Genomic DNA, 23,802 nt, shown 5'->3' with positions numbered 1-23,802 from the left:
AAAAATACTACTAGTGGTGTATAGATACAGCAAAAATCATAAGGGTACAACACAAATTAAAATTAATGAAATTTGTAAGCACTAATATGTGAAAATATCTAAGGGCACTGGAATCTTATAGACCCTGGTTGAATCTTGATTCTGCCTTTTTTTTTTTTTTTTTAAGATTTTATTTATCTGAGAAAGAGAGAGTACAAGCAGGGAGAGCAGCAGAGGGAGAGGGGGAAGCAGGATCCCTGCTAAGCAGGGAGCCCAGTGCGGGGCTCAATCCCAGGACCCTGGGATCATGACCTGAGCGGAAGGCAGACACTCAACCGACTGAGCCACCTAGGTGCCCCAATTCTGCCTTTTATTATCAGTATGACCTTGGGGAAGTTACTTAGCTTTTCTAAAATCAGTTATTTCTAAAATATCTATCCTTTAAGTTATTTTAGGCAATAAAGGAAATTATGTATACAAAAAACTCAGCGTTGTTCCTGGAAGGTAGTGAAATGAAAAAAAAAGTATTGTTTCTCCCCCCATTTATTTTGTTTTAATATAAAACAATACTTTTTTATTTATTTCGGAAATAAATAAAAATCTTCTGTCTCTACTTCTGTGCGCGTATGTGTATGTGTGTACACATTATCTGCTTTTTAAAAATAAGCTATTTTTCCACATTTTTGAGACAACTTAGGCCCAGAGTGATTTCACAACTTGTTTCATTCACATAGCTTTAAATGGCAGGGCTAGATGTTACTTGCAGTAGACCAGTAGACCACAGGCTGGCAAAGTTTGCTTTTAGAAGCTGTTACTGAACATTATTAAAATGTATTCCTAAAAATGTGGCAAGATAGGAAATATTAAATATGCATAAAGTATCCAGAATACTTATCAGGTTCCAGTTGATAAGCATTCTTATCAGGTTTCCAAAGGGCTGTACTTGCATTTCATCTCAGGCTACTCCGGAGCTTGTGATTTTCCATGTTCAGAACCATTCTAAAGACAGTGAAGGTTTATAAGGGAAGAGCCTGCAGTAGAGTATGGCTGATGGTGTGACCTGGTTTGCACTGTGAGAATTTTCATGTGTGGGGAAACAGTCAGACAGAATCCCTGACTGCTTAGGTGATAAAGGTGCACAGTACAGTTGGGTGAACTAGAAGTTGCCCCTTTGCAACTCGAATACTGCCTGGCTTAAAACTTCCATGCATTGCATGAAATGCATTATTTAGGCAATTAACTTCTAGAATATGGGGTAGAAATTATAAATGGTCAGCACCGTTTAAACGATTAATCTCTTTTCTGCTGTGATCCTGTCTGTTGAACTATGCATAAAATTGAAAAAAAAGTGCCATTTTTTCCTTTCTTTCAATTTCTGATTTAATAAAGTGCTTTCATACCTTTTCCCATTTCTTTTCTCACAGATTATTAGATTCAGTGTAGCTTGAGTAGGTATAACATTGGTTCCATCAGAAATACTGCTGTTAATGACTTTCTTAGCTTGCTCAAGTACAAGTTTCTTGCACTGGTATTTATCAAATGAAGGTAGTCTTTGATCTATTCATTTATTTGTATTCTGAAGAGTTTTTAAAGTTCATTATACTAATAACTTTAAAACTAGCTAGGGAAAAAAAATCAGTAAAGTCCTATGCATAGAACACACTTGGTAATGGATCAACTGTATTTGGAGCATTAAAAAAACCTGAAACTTTATTGCTAGTCATTTGGCAGATAAAATGCTCAGGTCACTAAGTTCAACAACCTCTGGAAAAGGCAATGGGAGGTGAGTATCTGTAACTAACTAACCTTTCCCCTGAAAGTCTATTAATCTATCCAGTAAATATAATGTTGGAAAATCAACTCCTGTAATTTGAATATACTTTAAGACTTTAGATGAATGAATTGACTGATATATCTAAGAAATAGCTTCTGATATTTTCATATAGAATATTACTTGTGCTTAACATTTTAGATTTAGAATAAAGAAAAATATAGCAAAGGGTTCCAATGTGTTTATAGATTCAATATCACAGAAAATAGGAAGTATTACTAACATGCAGATCTGGGAAGAAGAAAATGCTGAAACTTCTTAAAAATTTAGTATTCATATAATGTTAGTGCCAGAAAATCAAGGAATATATCACTATTGTGTCAGGAATTCAACATCCATTATTTAATAGGATGAATGGGATTACTTTTATGTGCATTCTTTGAATATAAAGAGAGTTAGGCAAGGGCACCTGGGTGGCTCAGCTGTTAAGCATCTGCCTTGGGCTCAGGTCATGATCCCAGGGTCCTGGGATCGAGCCCCGCATCGGGCTCTCTGCTTGGCGGCAAGCCTGCTTCTCCCTCTCCCACTCCCCCTGCTTGTGTTTCCTCTCCCACTGTGTCTCTCTCTGTCAAATAAATAAAATCTTAAAAAAAAAAAAAAAAGATAGTTAGGCAAGGTTGAAGACACTAATTTTCACCCGGTTAAACAAATGTGGTGAACACTCACCTGAAGTGTTTGTGCTTCAGTGTCTCGTGTCTTCACTGACACACAGTTGTCCGTAAAACGGGGAAGAGTGACAAGGCACCAGAGAATTGAACAGAACATACCTCTAATACGCCATGGTGCACACAGGCAGCATTAGAAACCAGGCAGGGAATATAGACAAAGTGTGGTTTAAATTTTATGACTCTAAATGATATTACCATGGTTACAGTGCCATTTTTTTTATAATGCCCTTTTAACCAGTGCAATTTGTAGAATCTTTATGTGTCCCCCTAAACGGGAGGTAATTCTAGTTAAAGTATTCTTTAAAAGTCAAATGAAGCAAATCTACACCTACTAGGCAATCAGTGAATTATTTCTTTCTCATGAGTGGCTTACAGAAAAATGGAAAACATTTTCAACATCAGTAATAAGCTTTGCTAAGCATATTCATAAGAAAAGTGTTCACATATTATGGAATTATTTTCTTATAGAAATAAAATTCTTTTGTTCTCTTATGCTTTCTTATTTCTTATTTTTTTTTTTTGCTTTCTTATTTCTTGAAAATACTGTGCAAATATTAGCATTTCAAAATTTCACATGTTGTTTTAATACTTTAATACATATTGTTTGTTTTAAAGCTAGAAATTTAGAAAGCACTGGCCAACTAGTGGTGGTTAACAAAATTTACCTTGTACTTACATTCCTATTTACCCTTAATAGGCCCTGTATTTAAAAAATCTACCATATCTATTTTCGTCAGTGAATTCCAAAGAGACCTTTTAATTTTTTTTTTTTAGATTTTTATTTATTTATTCATGAGAGACAGAGAGAGAGAGAGAGAAGCAGGCTCCCAAGGAGCAGGGAGCCCGATGCGGGACTCGATTCCAGGACCCTGGGATCATGACCTGAGCCGAAGGCAGACGCTTAACCATCTGAGCCACCCAGGCGCCCCAAAGAGACCTTTTAATTGGCAAGTTCAACTTTAAGTAACAATGAAGGGGTGCTTAACAGCCAACAACTGTGTAACAATGAATTAATACTCTAGTCATGGTATTAGTTTTATAGAATATGTGCAGATTGAAGAATATGTTTTAGGATATAAATCTTTAACTAGAATGTAAGCTTCATCTGTGAATGAGGCACCCTCCACCCCCAAAAGAGGCATTTTCTCTCTTTCTTTCTCTCTCTCTTTCTTTCAAGCAAAGGAAGGGGGAGGGGCAGAGGGAGAGGGAGAGAGAGAATCCCAAGTAGGCTCCATGCCCAGTGCAGATCCCAACAGGGGCTCAATCTCACAACCTCAAGATCATGACCTAAGCTGAAATCCAGAGACAGGCACTTAACAGACTGAGCCACCCAGGCACCCCTAAAAGAGGCATTTTCTTTCTTATTTACTGACCTTTACTAGTGCTTAGAATGGTGCCTGAACATAATAATCACTTATAATGATCATAATAATCATTAATAAGTATTTGCTGGTTGCTTGAATAAAAATGGCATGAATGGAAAAACACGTATCTAGTTAAACTGTTTCTGTTGCATAAAACTCTTAACATCACTAGGACTCTCTTCCCAATCATGTATACCCTTTGGAATTCTGGAATAATTTATAGGAAGAGAAATATTTGTTTGCCTCTCAGAATCTTAGAACAGTTTATTGATTTAATGTTGTGTGGCTAGACAACATCAGAACTATGGTGTGGGGTTTTATCATCTGGCACAAAAATAGGCTTTCTGAGCAAACCATATACATACATCGGTTATTTTAAGAACCTTATGTTACTGGGGCACCTGGGTGGCTCAGTCGGTTAAGCGGCTGCCTTTGGCTCAGGTCAAGATCCCAGAGTCTTGGGATCGAGTCCCGCATTGGGCTCCCTGCTCAGTGGAGAGCCTGCTTCTCCCTCTCTTTCTGCCTGACTCTGCCTACTTGTGCTCTCTATCTCTGTCAAATAAATAAATAAAATCTTAAAAAAAAAAGAACCCTATGTTACTGATATCAGTATGTAGCATCTTACTCATCCTTAATGGAAAAATGGGAGTTACCTCTTAGGCAGCCAGAATATGACACATCTACTCCATAGAACTCCTTATGTGTGTGTATGTGTGTTTGATCACTTGGATGGGAATCCCTGCCCATAGATTATCTAGTCTCTGTGTGCAGCAGATCAATGTGAGGAGACCAAGATTCCATTGGTGAGGGTTAAGAGATGGGGGTTGAGTGAGATCTAAAGATTAAAACACAAAAATCTAGAATTTGTCAAGTGTGATTATGTATGGTTAAGTAAATGATAGACAAATTCTCCTTCCTAAATGAGATCATTATGTACCCTCTTTTATTTCTTGACTAGTTCCTTTCTTCTTAGTATCCCCATAGAAATGAAAATATTTTTTCCAAATTTGAAATCACTGTAACTTCTCTCAGATTTCAAATGGTTCTGTTAGCCTACAAATTCCTATACCTCAGTTCCACAGAGATGATCTCAAAAGAGTATCTTGATGTACACTAATAAAATGTGCTGGAATTTTAAGACAACAAAAGTTGAAAGGGACATGTATAAACATTATAATGAAATCATTTAAATGTTTTCCTTTCAGAGTTATTAAAATTTCCTACAACTGGCACTTCCCTTAAATTTTGTTACTTGAGGGAAGAGATTAAGTTTGCCATACACATATACTTATAGCAGTGATTTTTATAAACATAATCTTATTTAATCCTTTCAATAACCTGCAAAAACTTCCTTTAACAGATGTGGAAGTAAGCCTCAGAGAGTCAGTGATTTGCCTAAGGTCCTGTAGTTATTAAAAAGCATGCCCATCTGAATCTAAAACCCAAATAACCCTTCTGAATTGCTAAACTTACATCTGGCACTTTGTAAGGAAAACACTTTTTTCCATTTAAAAAAAGGCAAAGAGCAATTTCCCCTTGCCTTTTTTCTTAGAGTGTCTCTTTGGAGGTCTAGTGAATCTGGGTCTTTCCTTTAACCTTTGACATAAAGATAAATCCCATTAAGGGTAAATCCCATTCTCCAACGTTTACAGTGTAGCATAGCTCCAAGATTACCAGCCAGATAACCTCGAGACATATGATAATGTTGAATTTTACCAGAGCCCTGTGATCCTGAAAAAGTGAAGGTTAAGGACAACCCTCTTCCCTGTCCCCGCATTCTACCCTTTCTGTTTTGGGAAATGGCTTACCACAAAGAATCATCCTTCCCCATTTGACTTAGATAAGACTTAGTGATGCCTGCTTGTTTACCTATGACACAGTTAGACACAGACCCTCCAAATTCCCATTCTTAGTCTCATAAATGATTAGCTGAACTGTTCCATCCGTGATGATCAATGAGAATAACATGCCTGTTAACTAAATTTTGGTTAAGTTCCTCTTCTTCTTCTAGAACTCTAAACTTAGGTCCACTATCAGCCTGAGCCAATATACAACTACTCTGGAAGGGCCCCTCTGGGAAAATAGGCTGGCCCCAGGGTAAAACATTACCTGATCTATTATTCAGTTTGCCACCCTTTCACCCATTTCCCCACATTCAGTTAGCTCCAGCTTTGTTTACTCCTCTCCATAAAAGGAAAACCCTTTTAGCTTAACTCTTGAGATGCTTGCAGAGCTTATGGTCATGGCTCTCTATTGCAACAACCTCATCCTCCCTTGCAATAATCCTTCCAAATAAAGCATCTGCTTACCAAATTTGTATTTGTTTTTAATTTGACATATGTAATAGGAGAGCTCTGGATTTGGCTCTGAGAACTCTTCGGAGCTGTATAGGAGATTGTCACAAGGTTCAGCTTTTTGTCTCTTGAGGAGATAAATGTTCTGCCTTGCTGCATAAAATGCGTGAGATTTTGTCCTAATAGCCAAGATGGCCTTAACTTTCTCCCTAGCTTGACTAAACTTTAGGCGGGTTTCTTCCTGTCTGGAGGACCCTGACCTCCACTTTCTTAGAGCATTTACTTTAGAGAACTTGTATTTGCAAATTCTCTCTGTCCCTTTGAGATGTAAATCTTCTCCCACCCTCTTGTCTGTTTCACAATTTAGTTCCTTCTTTCTCAAGGATCTGCACGCCTTCCTTTGAAATGTACTCATCAAGGAAGATAGCGCCCCCTACTCCCAGTCTCTGAGAGGGCAGGGGCCTAATTAGGTAAGTGACAATTAGCTGACATAGATGGCTTAATCACCTTGATCAACCCTTCTGCTAATGTCTCTTAGTACTTTTCCACCAGCTCACCCCAGGCTTAAAAACTCTGCTGCCTTTCCTTTGAACAAAGTTGAATTCAGTCTTTTTCTTCCATTGCCATAGTCTTGAATACAGTCTTCCTTACCTGTTGAATTCTAGCCAGTGCAATTTTTCTTTGGCACTAACATTGTGGTCACTTTGGTGCTAGCTTACATGCAAGTAAATCTGTGAATATTTACTTAAAATTTACATTTTCTGTTCTATACTGGGAGGGAAGGGTCTTTCTGTTGCCTGGATTGTTTTATTTCTCCAACAACTTTCATCACTCACCTTCAATACTTCAGATTGCTCTATTTTCCTCTAGAACATTATAATGTTTCTAGAAAAGCAGTTCTTTTTTTGTTTGTTTGTTTTTGTAAATTTAAGGCTTGTTTTTGGACTGCCTCTCATTTCTAAGACTTCAGAACCTTTCTATTCTCTTCCTCTTTTGTTTTCCTCTGTATAGATACTCTGGGATGGTGAAAATATTTTATTTTGTTTGGATCTATACTCTAGATTTATTACTTTGCCTTTTAACATCATTACAGGCAGTTTGAAAATTACATGTCTACCACAATACTTCTCACATCTCAGAAGCCCTTAGCTCTAAAGCCCATTTGCTAATGACCACGTTGCTGTCCTAGCTGCAGTTGGAACCAAAGCATCTACATACTTACGTGGGCATACTTTAGTTTTGAATTCTCTGAAGTTTATTATCTTACGAACTTGTGACTTTCAGCTTTTTGGGAGTGAGAGAGAGGCTTATTTCTTGGTTTGTTTTATAACTTGGTGTCCTAGCTTTACTAACTAAATTCAGGTTAACTTCAAATTTGCATTTTTATCACTCATGGGAGGTAATAATACAGAACCACTGAAAACCAACACAACAGAGTCAACACTGCTGTGTTGACTTTGATGTGTTGGTTTTAAGCCTCCTTCTGTTGTTCCTCTTCAGTGCCTTTAAGATGCACAGAATGCTGCCTGAATGACCTAGTGACTAAGTTATAATGAAAACTGTTTGCTTCTCTGCTTTGTATAATAACCCTCTAAATCACAGAGGGCATGCATACAAAAGTAATAGTTAGAACACAATCTGATTAGAATACACAATAAAATGTGCTTAAAGATAGGAGGGAGCTCATAGTTTGAGGGAATCTGAGGACATTTTCCTCTCTTTCTTTATTAAATATTCATTAACATTAACATGTGCTAAAGCACTATACTAAGGAAAACTACAAAATAAAATAAACCCTGAGAAATTCACAATCAATAAGCCAGAAAGAAGGGAAATCACTAATTACAATATAGCAAATTAAGTATGATGAGATATGTATAGAATGTGGTCTAAAGAACAAAGCAAACCCAAATGTATCCAGGATAGATTGGGGGCTTTGTCCAGGGATGGACTCATGACATGTGACAAGGCTCTTGAAGACACAGGATGTGTTGATCAACCAGACAAAATAAAGAAGGGGAAGGGTATTCAAGTTAGAAGGAACAGCATACCCATATAGCATGACATAGCGTGTCAAGGACCATCAGGTAATCCAGCATCCCTCTATCTATCCATCTCATCCACCTCCCCCCCCCCCCAATCCCTACCATATGCTGGATACTATGCTATGCATGAGGGATCCAAAACCAAAAGACATCATCCAGCCTGCAAAGAGCTTTTAGTCCAGTTGGAGAAAGAGACATTTTTAAAAAGTAAGAGCAACAATGAAGTGAGTGTTCTAATAGAAGTCTGTGTGAGCTGTGGAGGACGCACTTAACTTTACCTGGGATTATCAGGAAGCTTTCTAGAGGGTGTCATATTAGAGCTGAGTAATGAAATAAAAGTGGATGTTCACCAGTATGAGGAACAGAATGACATTCCAGGAAAGTTAATCCCTTTCCTCACCCTGCAGGCAACCTCTGTTCATTTAAATGCAATTATGAAGTGCTGTACTCTTTTGTACAAAGCATTTTTCACTTAGCATAATTTTTTTAAAAGATTTTTCTGCAGTGTTGCATGTATCAGTAGCTTGTTCCCTTTTGTTGCTGAATAGTCTTCAATGCATATATCCATTTTCTGACTGATGGATTGTTTCTAGTTTTTGGATATTCTGGGTAAAGCTGCTAAAACATTCTTACACAGGTCCTGTCTAGACATATATTTTCATTTCTCTTGAATGCTTAGGAGTTGAATTGCTAGCTCATTATGTCTAGTTTTATAAGAAATTGCCAGATGTTTCTAAATGGTTATTATATTGTATCTTCCTACCAACCATGTTGGAGAGTTTGAGTGGTCCACATCTTTGCCAACATTTCACTCCATCAGTCCATTTGGCTATTTTGGGGCCTGTGCAGGGTTACTTTTTTGTAGTTTTAATTTGTATTTTCCTGAAGACTAATGATTTTGAGCGAGTTTTCATGTGCTTACTTCTTCTTTGGTGAAGAATTTATTTGTCCTTCCTTCTTCAATCACCATGTGCTGTATCTCAAGGCTTCTCAACCCTGGCTATGCATTAAAACATCTTTGGACTTTTGCTTTGTCTCCACCCCAACTCTGATTTAATTGTTACAGGCTGAGGCCCCTGTCATTGGTATTTATAAAAAAGCACTCTTCGTAATTCTATGGGTGCCCAAGTTTGAAAACCTTACTGCTGTGGTCCAGTGGTTCTCAATTTCCTTAGGTATCAGAATAACCTGGAGGGTTTGTTAAAAAACACAGATTGCTGAGATCCACCTCCAGAGTTTCTGATTCTCTGAGTCTGGGTTAGAGCCTGAGAATTTGCTTTTCTAACAAGTTTCCACATGATGTGATGCTGCTGGTCCTGGGACCACCATCTGAGAATCACTGCTTTAGCCAAACGAACCAACCAACTTCTCAATAGACACCAAATTCTGTCAAGCCATTCTGGGTGTATTCTGTTCTCTCTGTTGAGATCCCATCTAACTCTTTGTCTTCTTGCACATGCTTTTTCATTCTCTAGGAACCAACATGAGTGTCACAACCTTCATGAAGTCTGCTCAGATTCATTTCCTCTCTCACTTCTCTGCCACACTCTATTGCCATGATTCCTGTGGCAATTGTACTTATCACACTGTTTGGTTAATATCTGTTTATTTGTTCTGGCTGCAGCATTTCCCTCTTCCACACAGTGTGAGTGCTATAAAATCAGAAATCACTATGCCTTGTCCTTTGAATCTTTAGCAACTAACAATATCTGGCACATTACTGAGTTTCCACTATTTTATTTAAAAATTCTTTTGATTGTTGTTTTAATGAATGAGTGGCTGGATGACTAAGAGAAAATGTAATATATAAGGCTTCTCACATACTCAGATTCTTTAAAACTACAATTGACCACCTGTTATTAAATTGGCGGCCAGATCATAGGAGCCAGAGAGCAAATCTACAGCGATGACTAAAAATAAAAGCCACATATCATCCCAGGCTACAGTGAGCATTATCTTTTTTCTTTTTTTTAAAGAAAAAGCATAAAAAAGCAGACTTGAAAGGAATTCTTTTGAATTGAATAAGCCAGCAAATATAAAATCAAAGAAAACTTTAAAAAGATGAAAGCAAAGTATGATTTTTCTCGGAGTATTACATTTGTTTCCCGAAGACTTTCTTATCAAATAAGAAGTGCTTTATAAAAAATCAAATCTCCAGAGATTTTTAAAAAACAAAGTTCATTTGAAGACTGTTGCTAGAAATGTTGTAAGGTTTTATTGAAATATTCCCTTGCAAATTGAGATAGTAATGGATAACAATTTCCTTGCTCACATTGTGCTGGAGACTAAGTGCTGTTCATGAGGTATCTCATTTAATCCTTACAAGAGCCCTAGAAAGTGGGTATGATTATTCCAATTTCACTGATGACAAAACAGAGGCTGAAGGAAATTAAATAATTTGTTCAAGGCCAGTGTTCAAACCCATTTTTATGGAGGGTTGCCAGATGAATTACGGGATGCCAGGTGAATTTGAATTTCAGACAGATAACAGAAGGCTTTTGCATTGTTTCGTTTTGATACAAGTACGTCTCATGTGGTATTTGGGACATGATTATATTAGAAAATTATGCATTGTTTATTTGAAATTCAAATTTAAGTGGGTGTCCTGTATTTTTATTTGCTAAATCTGAAAACCCTACTTTTATCTCACTCCAGAAGAATTGGCCTCAGACCACGAGGTTGCATTGTGTCCTAATTCTCTCTTATATAAAGGCAATCCCCAATTTACTGACATGAAATTTATGGGCCGAACTTCAAACAGTAAGCACGGCATCAAGGCCCTTTAGGATCTGGACTCCACCTTCCCGTTCTCCCATCCAGGGGCCTCACAAGCGCCAAGGCACTGAGGCGGGAGCTGAATGACGTGGGCCTGGAGGCCAGCGTGGCTCCCGTGGAGCGAGTGGGGGAGAAGTCGCAGCCGGGTCAGAGGCTCCACGATGTAGGGGTTTGGCGACCCCCGTGAGGGCACGTGTTTCTACTCTGAGTGAGGCGGGCAGCTCTTGGGGAGTTTCAAACAGAATGACATGCCCTGGCTGGCGTTTTAATCGGAGCAAACTGGGCGCTGTTTGGAAAACCACGGGCAGAAACAGGGATGTAGGGCAAATATTCAGGCGGCAACTCAAGCGGCTGCTTTGCTTGATGGCGGACTCCTCGTTGGTGGGTTCAGGCTGCCAGGGGTGTTATGCTGGGCTCTGGGTGTCAGCTTCCAACTTGGAGCCGAGGAGAGGGGCGTCGGGGTCCCAGCTTTAAGGTGGAACCTGGTGTTGTTTCATACGGAGACCTGAGGGGGGTAGCAAAGTCTGTGGCTAGACTGCACCCTCAAGGGGAGACTGGGTGGTGGACAGGCGGCAGGGGCACATGACCGGACGTGTCCCCGAGTCTAAATGAGACACTTCCCGGGATCCCCAGAACCAAGTGGGAGAGACTTGGGGGTGGGGCTGGCAAGGTACTGCAACTGTGCAGGGGTCCAGATGAGGCTGGAAGACGTTTGTGATTGGTCTGTGACCTAACTTATAACCTACCTGGATAGGCCTGGAAACATGAGAGTTAGCAAAATTAAATAAAAGAAGTTAAAAGGGACAAGAAAACACAAAAGGAGATATGAAAGGATACAGTGCCATACAAAAAACCAATAAACACTTAGCAAATTTTTAACTAAATGTCTCCTTTGTGCCAGGCATGCGCTTTTCAGACATTACCTCATTCATTGTTCACAACAATCCTGGGGCAGGCATATATTATTACCAAACTCCTTTTATAGATGAAAAAAGTTGAGGCCAGCGAGGACACAGGTAAACCGCTTATACAAACTCATGGAGATGTGAACTATTGCTGTCCAACTGTAGGCAGAGTTCATTTTTTTTTTTTTTTTAAGTAATCTCTATGCTTAACGTGAGGCTCCCACTCTCGACCCTCGGGAGTCAGGAGTCAGCCGTTGTTGTTTAAAAACAACCAAGCCATCAAGCCTCCACCGCAGCGGCGGGGCGGGGGTCGGGGGGTGTAATCCTAATGAGCTAGGCATAGTTCTGTAGCTAAAATAAAAATGACAGAAATCAAGAGAGATGCCAAGAAGAGCAAGTCTGAAAATCACAACGAGGAACACTTACTACAGAGAGACCAGAGCTCCTGAAGAGGCAGGATTCCAGTGTGGAGAGCCGGAGAAGAGGTGTCCACCTGTCACACCCTTTGCCTCCCATCAAGTGCTTAGCCGTCTCCCATTTCTGTTGAGAAGAGCTGGCCAATTAGCTGCAGAGGCTCTGGCCATTCATACCTCAGCAGCAGCCCAGCCAGGCCAGGTCCCTTGTAGCACACAGGTGCCATGATTGCTCATCGTATCCCTAACTGTCCAAATTACAGATTCAAGGTGAAGTCAAGATGAAGGTCTCTGAATGCTGCAGGGAAATGCAGGCCCAAATCAAACAGGTTAAGTAACCACTTTCTTGCTTCCTTGTGATACATACCTCTAACTAATTTAGATGACACTACCTTTGGGAGTGTGTCTCCCAAGTTCTTGGTTCTTCAGCTAGCATTCAGCGCAAATGATGAAAATGAAGAGACGGATGCATGGTTGATAAAGGGGAGCATCAAGGTAAAGGATTTCATAAGGAAAAAAAAAAGTTTCGAAAAGAAGGTGACATTTTCAGTCTGGTTCATAAAGACCCAAAAGAGCAATCAGAATACTTTATGCGTTTCAGATCTTCAGTGGCATATCAGAGTGTTTGCTTAGAGGCCTCTCCAAATATGGGGTTCAATTTGTGGTCCAGATCTTTCCCAATGTGCACAGAAATTCAAAACTTTATAAGCCCAGGTGACTTGCTTAGTTGAATGTTTTGTTAAGTGCTGAAAAATGTATTACAACATAGTACTGAGCTTGCATGCCTAAGTATTACACAATCTAGCTAGGTAATTCTATTGTGGATGCTTACTAGATTTACTTGATCTGATTGTATGTAGTCAGCAAAAGCAAAAGCAATTACAAGTAGAATTCGAAAGAGCTCAAATTTTTTATAATCCATTTAAATGTTTGGTTTGTCTATAGTTTCCTTTGTGAATTGATGGTTTAGCTCTGCAGTTTCAAACCTCGGCCTGATAAAAGTACAGATTTCTGGGCTCTTACCCAGATAATCTGTATCAGCATTTTCAGCAGCACCTTAGGTATTTGGATGTAAATCAACCAAGAACTTTGCTTTGGAAAACAATGAATAGCCTCTCTAAGGGCCTTTAACATATCTGACAGCTTTGTAATGTCCTAGAGTGTATACAGAAGCCTTTTCTCATACACCTGGTAGAGTTCATTTGCCCTTTTGAATTAGCAGGGTACTAAGCACTTACTTTTCTATAATATTTCCCATTATGGCATAGACTACTTTTATTTTGGATCATGTTATTTTATATAAAAGGCGGTAACAACTTTGGTGGATATGAAAAAAAAATAAAAGAGCCTGAAAGGTATAAATGTCTTATTTGTGAAGTTTTAGTCATTTTTTTAAAAAAGTCTATCATCTATCTATCTATCATCTATCTATCTATCTATCTATCTATCTATCTATCTATCTATCTATCTATCTATCTATCTATCTATCCATCCATCCATTTGTCCACCCACCCACCTACCTACCTATCATACGAAGTATCTAATGTATTTTGTATATTTAATATATTTTTTATAAAATGGTCTGGGAACAATGAAAGCTGATTTGAATATTCTTTTCTCAAGCTTAGCACATACTGTCACTTTAATTTGGCATCCTTTGAGATAAAGTTCCAATTTTACTTCTGCCAGGAGCCTTTCTGGACCATCCTATCTATGTGTGATTCCCCATTTGTAAACTGTATCTTCATATGGTTCTTAACATACTGCTTTTTTTTTTTTTTTTTACCTGTAGCCTTTATCCTCAGTTGGTTTATATCCTTCTTGAGGGAAAACATAGGATTTTCCTTCTTTATTTCCATAGCAAAAACCTCAGTGCCATTCATTAGTGTTCAATCAATAAATATTTGCTAATGGATTTATTCAGAAATAGGAGTAGGGTAGTGGTATGCTAGTGTATGTATAGTTCTTTAATACAGAGTTCAATTTTAAATAAATTCAAGTCTTAATTCCTATGCATTAATGAAATATGTAGGCATAGAAAATTGTAGAATCACAGGTTTTTAGCTTCCGCTGGCTGCTTATAAATTACCAAGTGCATGTCTATTATTTTTTACATGAGGAAATCAGTGTTCTTTAGGGCACTAAGCTACCTGAAAAAAGGAATCATTTACTTAAACATTTCATTTCATACATAAAACAATAGTTTTAGTTATCTTTGCATTTTTTAGTAGCACCTGGTAGCACCACAGAATAGGCACCCAAATGTCAGCTGAATGGATTGCTTCATGGAAATCAGTTTCACTAACTGGATATTTAGAACGAGACAATGAATGGACAGCTTGTGCCTTCAGCTTCTCACATGCTCCACAAGGGGTACCACCAACTACAGCTGTCCCATTAGCTCATTTTGCTGGATCTCTCTTGCTTCAGATACAATTCTTGTTTCCTGTTCATTCCAGATTTTCTTTGAGCACCTGCCTGAGCATGTGGATTCTAGCTCTTCTTTCTGACTCCTACTGCATGTGTTAAAAACCTAATTATATTGTATCCTTCCTGAATCCGTAATCATATCTGCCTTTCTAAAAGAGAAGATTTATGCTTTTACTTTTCTTTTCAGGAACCATGGATGATCTGGTTCATGTGGTCTGGAAAGGAGAAAACAGTGGGCACCAGATAGAGGAATTTTCTCTTGGCCGGTCACTAGGACGTACTCCTCAGTCTCCGTTTAGATTGCTCAACCTCATTCATTGTTTTCCAAGTCTTAGAAACAAAGTGAGATATTAGATATAGGGTTTAATTCTTCAGTACCCTAAGCCCCCAGTTATAACACAAGGGTAGAGGGAGAAAACCCAAGCATCTCTAGCAACAGTAATGCTGATCAGTTACTGCTGATCGGTGTGTTTAGAGTGTAAACCAAGCACCATGGTTTGGATTTATTCCCTTGGCTGCATGACCAATCCTTGCTCCTTCAGATGTAGTGCTCCTGGAACAGACTCACTCGGAGTAAAGATCAAACAGAATGCATTTTAGAAATTTCTGATCTAAACTTACTATTTTTCAGATAAGGAAGCTGAGACTCAGAGAAGTTATTTGTTTTAAGGTGATTCAATTGGATTGGATAGTAACAGATCTGGGACTAACACTGGCCATGCGGTCTCTTTCATGGCAGCTGACTTTTGGTAACTGTCTTATTCTTTTACTTCTTTTACTTCCTCTTTTACCTTTATCTGATATTTGGAGTGATTTCATGCCCATGTAGATGACCAGTCTTGCAGCTGAGCCTCGAAGTTCCTTGATTCTTCATATGCAGTGACTTTTGCTCTGATCCCACTTCCATCACTGCCTCCTATGGATCTTCTTATCACTTAACTGTCACATGTCTGAAATATCTCAGTCTCTAAGTACAGCCTTCACTTTTCTCATATGCATTTCATTTTCCCTCCCTTTAAATGCATAGGACTTTCCCTTTCTGCCTCCATTTTCTCCTTGTCAGCCCCCTCTTATGTTCCCCTCTTCCCTGGTCAGGTTCAACTGCATGATTCATCTAGTTAGCCAGTCTTTACTAATGTCCTCAATGCTCTTTATTTGTTGTTTTTCTTTGCACTTATCTGACAAAAATCCAACTGAATGTGTTGGCTTTCTCCATGCTTCTACCAGGGCTGACACAAGCCAATGGAGAACACCCCACAGCTGGGCTGATTAATGCCTCTACAACAGTGGTTCTCAAGGTGTGGTCCCCAGACAGGCAGGCCCAGACTCACTCAGCATACTGAATCAGAAACTCTTGGAATGAAATACAACAATCTGTATTTTAACAAGTTCTCCAGGTAATCCTGATAGACTCTAAAGTTCGAAAAATACTACTTATTAAATCTTTGTCTTTAACCTCAATTGGCTATTAACACTAGCTGTCAATCTTTATATGTTTTCTAAATTAGTGATCCTCTATATTTTACATACTAGCTTCTTTAAATCTCCATTCTCCTCCAATCTGTGGTCCTGCCTGTCTCTTCTCACTCTCCAGAGATGATCACCCTCTGACTTATACAGTTTGTGCTTGAACTCCCTTAAGCACCTGCCACCAAATCCTCAGACTTACTGCAGTTAGTTGCAGTGGTAGAGTGTTCCTCTTCATGTTGAGGGCCAGCCCCACACACCTGCTCTAGATTCCTTTCCCTTCAGCATTGGGAACTTTCTCCCTTTCTCTTTATCAAGTTCTCTCTCTCCACTGACATCTTCCACCCGACCTCATCAGAATTTACATTCATACACTTGGGGATTTTGATTTTAAGTGTCATAAAAAGCATTCTAGGATTTTTTTTCTTTTTTTTTTATTCTTATGTTAATCCCCTACATTATATCATTAGTTTTAGATGTAGTGTTCCATGATTCGTTGTTTGTGCATAACACCCAGTGCTCCATGCAGAATGAAAGCACTCTAGGATTTTAAGCAAGGGAGTAACATTACCTGATGTACATAGTTTATGAAGATTTTTATCTTTCTTGTGTGGAGAATGGATTGCATGAGCTGAACCAAGAAAATCAGTCTGGCTGTAGTGGAGATGTAACTAGCTTTGGGTTATGATTTTGAAGTAAAATTAATAGAGGAGGGTGGAGAGAATCAAAGGTAATCCTAGTCTTCTTGGTTTTAACAACTGTGTGGATAATGAAGTTGTTTATCAGAATGACAAAGACTGGGAAGGGATAAGATGACTGGAAAAAAACCAATAATGTTTTGGTCATGTTGAGTTTCAATTGTTTATTGGAGGAGATCTATGAAGAGACAGGCATCTAAATACATGAGTCTAGAATTCCAGGGAGAGATCAGGAATACAAATTTAGATTTAGGAATTTTTTGGCCTATAGGTGACATTTAAAGCTCTGTTATTGATTGAAGTCATCCTGGAAAAGTGTGTAGAAAGAGAAGGTAGCCTATGACAAAGCCCTGGGCTACTCTGATATTTAAAATGGGAGTATGGAGTCAAAGTTTCTAACACAGGAAAATGGGAATGAGCAATTGGTATGTTAGGAGAATTTCTCAGAATTCTCCTAATCAATTCTCAGCCAAATTCTTCAGAGAAGTAAATGAAAATAAGAACAGAGAGGTAACCATTGGAAATGGCAACACAGGGGGCTCCAGAGACCTTGGCAAAAGCACTCACAATAGAATGGTAAAAACAGAAGTCTGACTAGAATGGGCTGAGGAAATTAAGTTATTGATTTGGTTTGGCCTGAGGAAAAGCTGAAAGATCTGTTAGTCCTTCATTCTATTCCCTGCTTAATAGATTCCTGAAATCAAAAACCATCCTAAAAAGTGACTTAAGTCCTTCAAGCTGATGCCAACTTTTGGAGAAAAAAGGGTGGTTATTAAAGTCTCTGAAAAGTTTAAATGAAGGTCCCATACAATTTAAACAGAACTAGAATGTTAAAAATCAATATAGAGCTTCCTAAATGAAACGATTGATAGGGTAGTTACCATACCAAAACAACAACCACCATGACAAAATTAGTTAAGTAATATTAGGTATTATAACAAATTGGAATCTGATATTACCTGGGATAAGTCAAGTTTCATATGATCAGTCCCTAGATGTTTGAGAGTTGGCAACGTGCACACACACACACACACACTCACACTTGCCACCCTCTCATCATTTTTATTAGTCAATCCCTTTAAGATAGTATGTTTAATTTCATGGATGATAAAATATGAGAAATCGCATCCTCATCAGCGTATATTTATGAAGTCCCTGGTGTACATATATAGGAAAGGACATTAGATCTGAGCACTATGATTATAACAAAATTGGGGAAATAAAACATATAAGGAGTCAAGTCTTGGCTAAATCCCCAACTCATAAAAACTATCAAGCAGCACATGTTCTAAAGATGATGAACTGGCCATATATCAAGGGTCATCTTAGTCTGCAGACTATGGAAATAACTGTTGGCCATACAACTAGTAAAGATAATTATCATCAGTGAATGACACTATTTAATAAGAGAGGGAGCCATGTATTTTCCATTAGATGGTCGTTTGTTGCAAGAATATTTTATCAACGTACAGTTCACATATAATTGCTCAAATGCAAGATTCCTTTTGTGATGGAGCATTTGGGAAAGAGAATCTTTCATTTCACTTTAACTATAACTAATCTCATAGATAATATTTCAATTGTCCATTCATTTACTCTGTCATATTTTAAGTTAACATGAATGTATTGAGCACTTATTATGTGCAAAGCACTGTACTGATGTTGCCTTAAATATATGCATATAAGAATGAAATAAGCCCCAAATATTAAATCTTTATTTTAGAATGAATGAGTTGCTGACATGCTGGGTGCTATTACCAAGGGGTGTGAACACCAAATGTTTAGTTCCTACCAGCTCATGACCCCCATCTTCATCGAAGTCCTCCTCTATCCCATCAGTCATCTCTTCTCCATCCGCATCTGGCCCTCCTTCAGCAGGCTCCTCTGTAGAGTGATCTGCATTCTCTGACACACATTCATCTTGGATCAGCTCTATACTCTCTTCCAATTGCTTCTTCTGAGCTTCTGGGGGGGGGGGGGGAGAAAGCAAATGACTACTACCTTGGGTTGCTCACGAGCCATTTGGATAAACCATGAAAAACAGTCTATGAAAGGGTAAACTCTGTGTGAGGAAGATAAGGTAATATTATGTTCCAGTTGAATTTATTCAGTCATGTAAATTATGTACCTATACCTATGTGTATTTTCATTTCAGTATACTTATTTTTAAATGGAATTATCAAAAATTAGGAAGTCCAGATGGTACTCGTATATAAAGAAATAAAGATTTACATAAAGAGATGGATCTTCCTGGCTATATATATTCTTTTCTAATAAGGATATTCTCTTTGAGGAAAAAATACAGCAAAAACAAAGGGAAAAAATCAAATAAAACATAGAACTTGTTCACTCAAGGAGGGAAGATAAAGAAATTTCATTGACAAGTTCAAATCTAAGTGAAAAAGACAAAAATTCACTGAGGAAAAAAAGTACAAAAGTACATGCATTGTCTTTCAGACAACTTGTTTATGTGAACAATACTCTGACATTTTAGAGTCTAAATTCTGTTGGCAGATGTGGTTAACTGCAATGGTTAAGAATAAAATTCTGGTGTTAGATTTACTAGCTTTGTGGTGCAAAGCCAAAATGGTTAACCCTCCTTCTGCCTCAGTTTTCTCATCCGTACAATTAAGATTACTACTTCTTAATTTCCAGAGTGTGAAATAGTAAATCAATGAGTTTAGTAGAGTTATTTGCAAATAATAAGTGCTCAACAAATGAAGCTACATTCTACATTAATAGAATACCCTCTAATTACCAGGGTGTGCGCGTTCCATTTACAGAAATTCGCCCAGATGGGATTTATGCTGACAACATAATAATTATTTCCCCTAGCGGTTGGTTTTCATTTCCTGTGAAAATATCAAGAAGCATTGGGTACTGAATAAACAAGATCATTTAATGTACCTCCTTCTCTAACTTATTCCTATGTATACATGGTTATCTCAAAAGCCTTGTGGTTTTCATTCATTTTGATTATGGTTATTTTACCAGACAATTATCCCATTATTTGATTTGAGTTTTAAAAGATGCTACATCTTAAGCTTATTTATTTATATTTTATGGCAATAAAGATTGTTTATAGAGTCAAATAAATTGAGGCATATTCATTCCTAGTCTTCTTCATAATGTGAGTTAAAAAGAAAGTAAGCATTGGTATATATATATATTTTGACTCAGCACAAATCTTTTCAGACACAACTAACTTGTAAATCAATAAACTGATAAAAAAGATGTATAAATAAGCAGGTATCCTCTTCTATAAGTTGTTTAAAATTTTAATAACAGTTACTCATATTAATACATGTGTTCTTGTATTTCAATTCTCCACGTACTAAAGTTTATGTATTGAGAATCAGGCAGAAGGGTAGGGTTGTGCCTTGGCCCTGCTGTCAGAGGACAGGATTCTAGGTCAGCTTAGCTACTTACCAGTGGGCTTGAGTCTGTTTTGGCCACTTGGTCAGGTCATTGGAACATAGTAGGTCAACCTTCCCTCATCTACATAAAAGCTTTCATAAAAATACCTACCTCTGGGGTTGCTGTGAGGATTAACAGAGCTTATATTTGGGAAATGTTTTGCACACTATGAAGGGGGACTACATAAATGTGTAACTCTTACATACAAAAAAGGAGACCACATGGTCCTCATTGCCAGTATGTCAAGATAACAACACCAGTAAGCATGGAATGAGAGGCCTGGGCAGATCAGGGAGTAACAGTGAAAAACTTGTGGGGCTGAGGCTCCATTCCAGAGGAGGAGAAGAGCTGGTGTGGGTCCAAAAAGGCTAAAAGTAATTACTACAGGTGTCTTAAAATGACAAAACCTAGGCTCTTTTTCTTCACATTTACTTCCTACATGTAGACACAGACTATACATTCTGTGATGCTTTCCTATCAACTTGTTAGTTTCCCTTTTCTCCATAGAACAACATAACTAATGTAGTGATGATGTAAATTTTGCTTTTAAAGCTACACTCTTTATCTTCATATATGTGAGTGTCCCGATGAAAACAAGTAGTATAAATTCCCTTTTCTCTGATGTCTACATTACTTTTAGCTTAGAAATTCCTATGAAGATTCTAAAGTGATTATTGTCAAACTTAACCAAAAAGATTTAATCTGGGGAAGATGACCCAAGTATCTGGATTAAAAGGAAGGCAAATCAGAAAAAAATAAAATAAAAAATAAATAAAAGGAAGGCAAATCAGGCAAACGATACAGATGAAACACATGCTGAACTTAACTGCTACTGAAAATTGCTAGGTTTTATTCATCTCACCTTCCTTCCACAGATCGTTGTCCTCTACAGTTCTTGACCTTTAACCTACCTACACACCTCTGGCCAGCAGCACCAACTGAGGGAAAGCTGTGATGGGCAGATATGTTTGAGCACTGAAGTTTTGAATCTTCTGATGTTAATCACATCCCATGTTCTACCCTACAGTCTTTACTACAGCTGACGCCTTGGGCAGCACAATGTATCCGACAAGGCAACTCTGGTTTCAACCTTTCCATCTTTGTCCTAAGAGTGACTTTTGTATTTATCACCTGATCCCTCCCATTTTGCCATTCTATGTCACCATGCTACTTGCTAGAAATACCATTGCTTGGGATGGCTGGGTAGCTCAGTTGTTTAAAGCGTCTGCCTTCAGGTCGGGACATGATCCCAGGGTCCTGGGATTGAGCCCCGAGTAGGGCTCCCTGCTCAGTGGGGAGCCTGCTTCTCCCGCTCCCCCTGCCTGCCCCTCCCCCTGCTTGTGCTCTCTCTCTCTCAAATAAACAAATAAAATCTTTTAAAAAATACCATTGTTCTCGCCACCTGGTTCTGGTATTTCAAGAATGAGAAAGGAATGGACGTTTGGGATTGAACAGTTATCCTATACAGCGAAAAATGTCTTGAATCTTACAACTTTTCCTAAAGCCAGACTTTCTCAATTTTAGGTCATTATATTTATTTTTTCGTTATAATACATAACTGTACTTTTGCTTAGGATTAATATTATTTTGGAAATTTACTTGGTCTGACATATACATTTCTTCTCTAATGACTTCAGAAATATTTGTTCTCTGGGAACCCTTACTTTTTTTTTTTTTTTAAAGATTTTATTTATTTATTTGACAGAGAGAGATATAGCGAGAGCAGGAACACAAGCAGGGGGAGTGGAAGAGGGAGAAGCAGGCCTCCCGCCGAGCAGGGAGCCCGATGTGGGACTCGATCCCAGGACCCTGGGATCATGACCTGAGTCGAAGGCAGACGCTTAACGACTGAGCCACCCAGGTGCCCGGAACCCTTATTTTTTGATGTTGAAACTAATATTCTGTTTTTTTTTTTTTTTTTCTCCTCTGGAAAATCTTTGACCAAGGAAGCATGGAAGATTTTCAGAGAACCCATGTAGGATCAGAACTTAAAGATGAGTAGCCCTCATTTGACTTTGTGTATCAATTTGTTGCAATTATGCTGAAATCCAAGCTGACTCTCCTGATCCTCCTACCTGGATGGGATCCCTTCTCTCCTGATCAACCAAAGCCCTGATCAAATGCTGTCTTATTGTTAGTCTACTGTTATCCTTTTCTCTGGTGTTTACGTTTCCTTAATATTTGAGCTATTGTCTCAAAAGGTCACTGTCACAAAGGGGATAATATAGATGTTAATATTTTGTAAAGTGGAAAGTGCAATACAAGTCAGTTATCAAGAAATTGTTTGATTTGTTCTGTACCCCTTACCGAGTGCTTATACATAGAAGAGATAATATAAGCTATTAGAAAGGATACAGGATTTGAGATCCATAATTCTGTTAATTACTACTCCTATTAACTATGGCTTTCTTCTCTAAAAGATGAGCATGAAAATAACATCGTTCAGAGAGTTGCTGTGAACTCGAATGAGGAAAAAAGGGTGAGTGTGTTTCCTAAAGTGTAAAGGCCACACAAACATGTTATCATAATAGGCTCAAAAATAGTTCTTGAGTTGAATCTATATTGATTATTTGATTGCTACAGACAGTGTATGTCAAAATCATTCATCACTACTGACCATTAAGAGTCATACATTACAAAGACAATTTTGGCTTCATTTCTGTTTAGATAGGCATAGTGTTTTAATTTATTCTCTGCTCTTGTGTGTGTGTGTGTGTTATATAACATACATGGAACTCCTCTGACAGCCTATTTCAAAGGCAAGAGTGTATTAGAGTTCAATGCAAAAAAACCTAGGACTTATCCTCATTCATCCATTCATTAACTTGAAAGCTAAATGTATGGAAGACATTATCTGGTCTGAGAAAAAAAAAATGTCAATTCATAGCAGTTTAAGAGAAATACAATCAACCTGTGCTTTGGTAATATGTAGTCATCATAGATTTTTGTCATTACCTCAGTGAGAAATGTTATAATCACTAAACAATGATAGGTTCCAGGAATAAAATCACACATGAAAGCACATTTTGTTTATTAACCTGTTGGTTCACAGTTTAACAAGCAGTTTTGATCCAGTAATTATTTTGTTGAAACAGAAACAAAGCAACTTGTTCTATTTTTTTATGAATAATTAACTAATTTTACTTCTACTAGAAGTGGGTAATATGTTTTAGTTTACTCTTAACTTTATAACATTCTCTTTATCTGCATAATTCTTTTTCTACTTACAGCTTTTCCTTTTTATTGTGAGTGTTGAGTGTATATGTGGTCTGTGTGTGTGTGCATACATATTTATGTCTCTACTATTAATTTCTTTTTTTTTTTTTTAAGATTTTTATTTATTTATTTGACAGAGAGAGACATAGCGAGAGCAGGAACACAAGCAGGGGGAGTGGGAGAGGGAGAAGCAGGCTTCCCGCTGAGCAAAGAGCCCGATGCGGGGCTCGATCCCAGGACCCTGGGACCATGACCTGAGCCGAAGGCAGACGCTTAACGACTGAGCCACCCAGGCGCCCC

The 23,802-nt window shown here is 38.1% G+C and overlaps 1 protein-coding gene and 1 long non-coding RNA gene across 6 annotated transcripts in view; one reads left to right on the top strand and one right to left on the bottom strand.

The window, feature by feature from the left end:
- The window catches only part of RALYL (RALY RNA binding protein like), a 686,645-nt gene that overhangs the window by 15,923 nt on the left and 646,920 nt on the right, over nucleotides 1-23,802 (bottom strand). For 2 of the 5 annotated variants that reach the window (XM_035011452.1, XM_035011453.1), the window contains one exon: nucleotides 18,662-18,834. In XM_035011452.1, coding sequence (XP_034867343.1) covers nucleotides 18,662-18,834 — 173 coding nt within the window. Of the gene's footprint in view, nucleotides 1-18,317; nucleotides 18,835-23,802 lie in introns of those variants that run through there. The other 3 variants (XM_035011454.1, XM_035011455.1, XM_035011450.1) reach the window with 2 other exon arrangements.
- LOC118014973 overlaps nucleotides 1-23,802 on the top strand; it is a 268,840-nt gene that overhangs the window by 194,880 nt on the left and 50,158 nt on the right. The window lies entirely within an intron of this gene.

The sequence above is a fragment of the Mirounga leonina genome, unplaced genomic scaffold (genome assembly GCF_011800145.1).
Source record: "Mirounga leonina isolate KUSES-001 unplaced genomic scaffold, KU_Mleo_1.0 Mir_165, whole genome shotgun sequence".
NCBI classification, from domain to species: Eukaryota; Metazoa; Chordata; class Mammalia; order Carnivora; family Phocidae; genus Mirounga; species Mirounga leonina.
The sequence above is the reverse complement of the archived record's forward strand: the minus strand, read 5'-3'. Positions and strand labels throughout refer to the sequence as shown.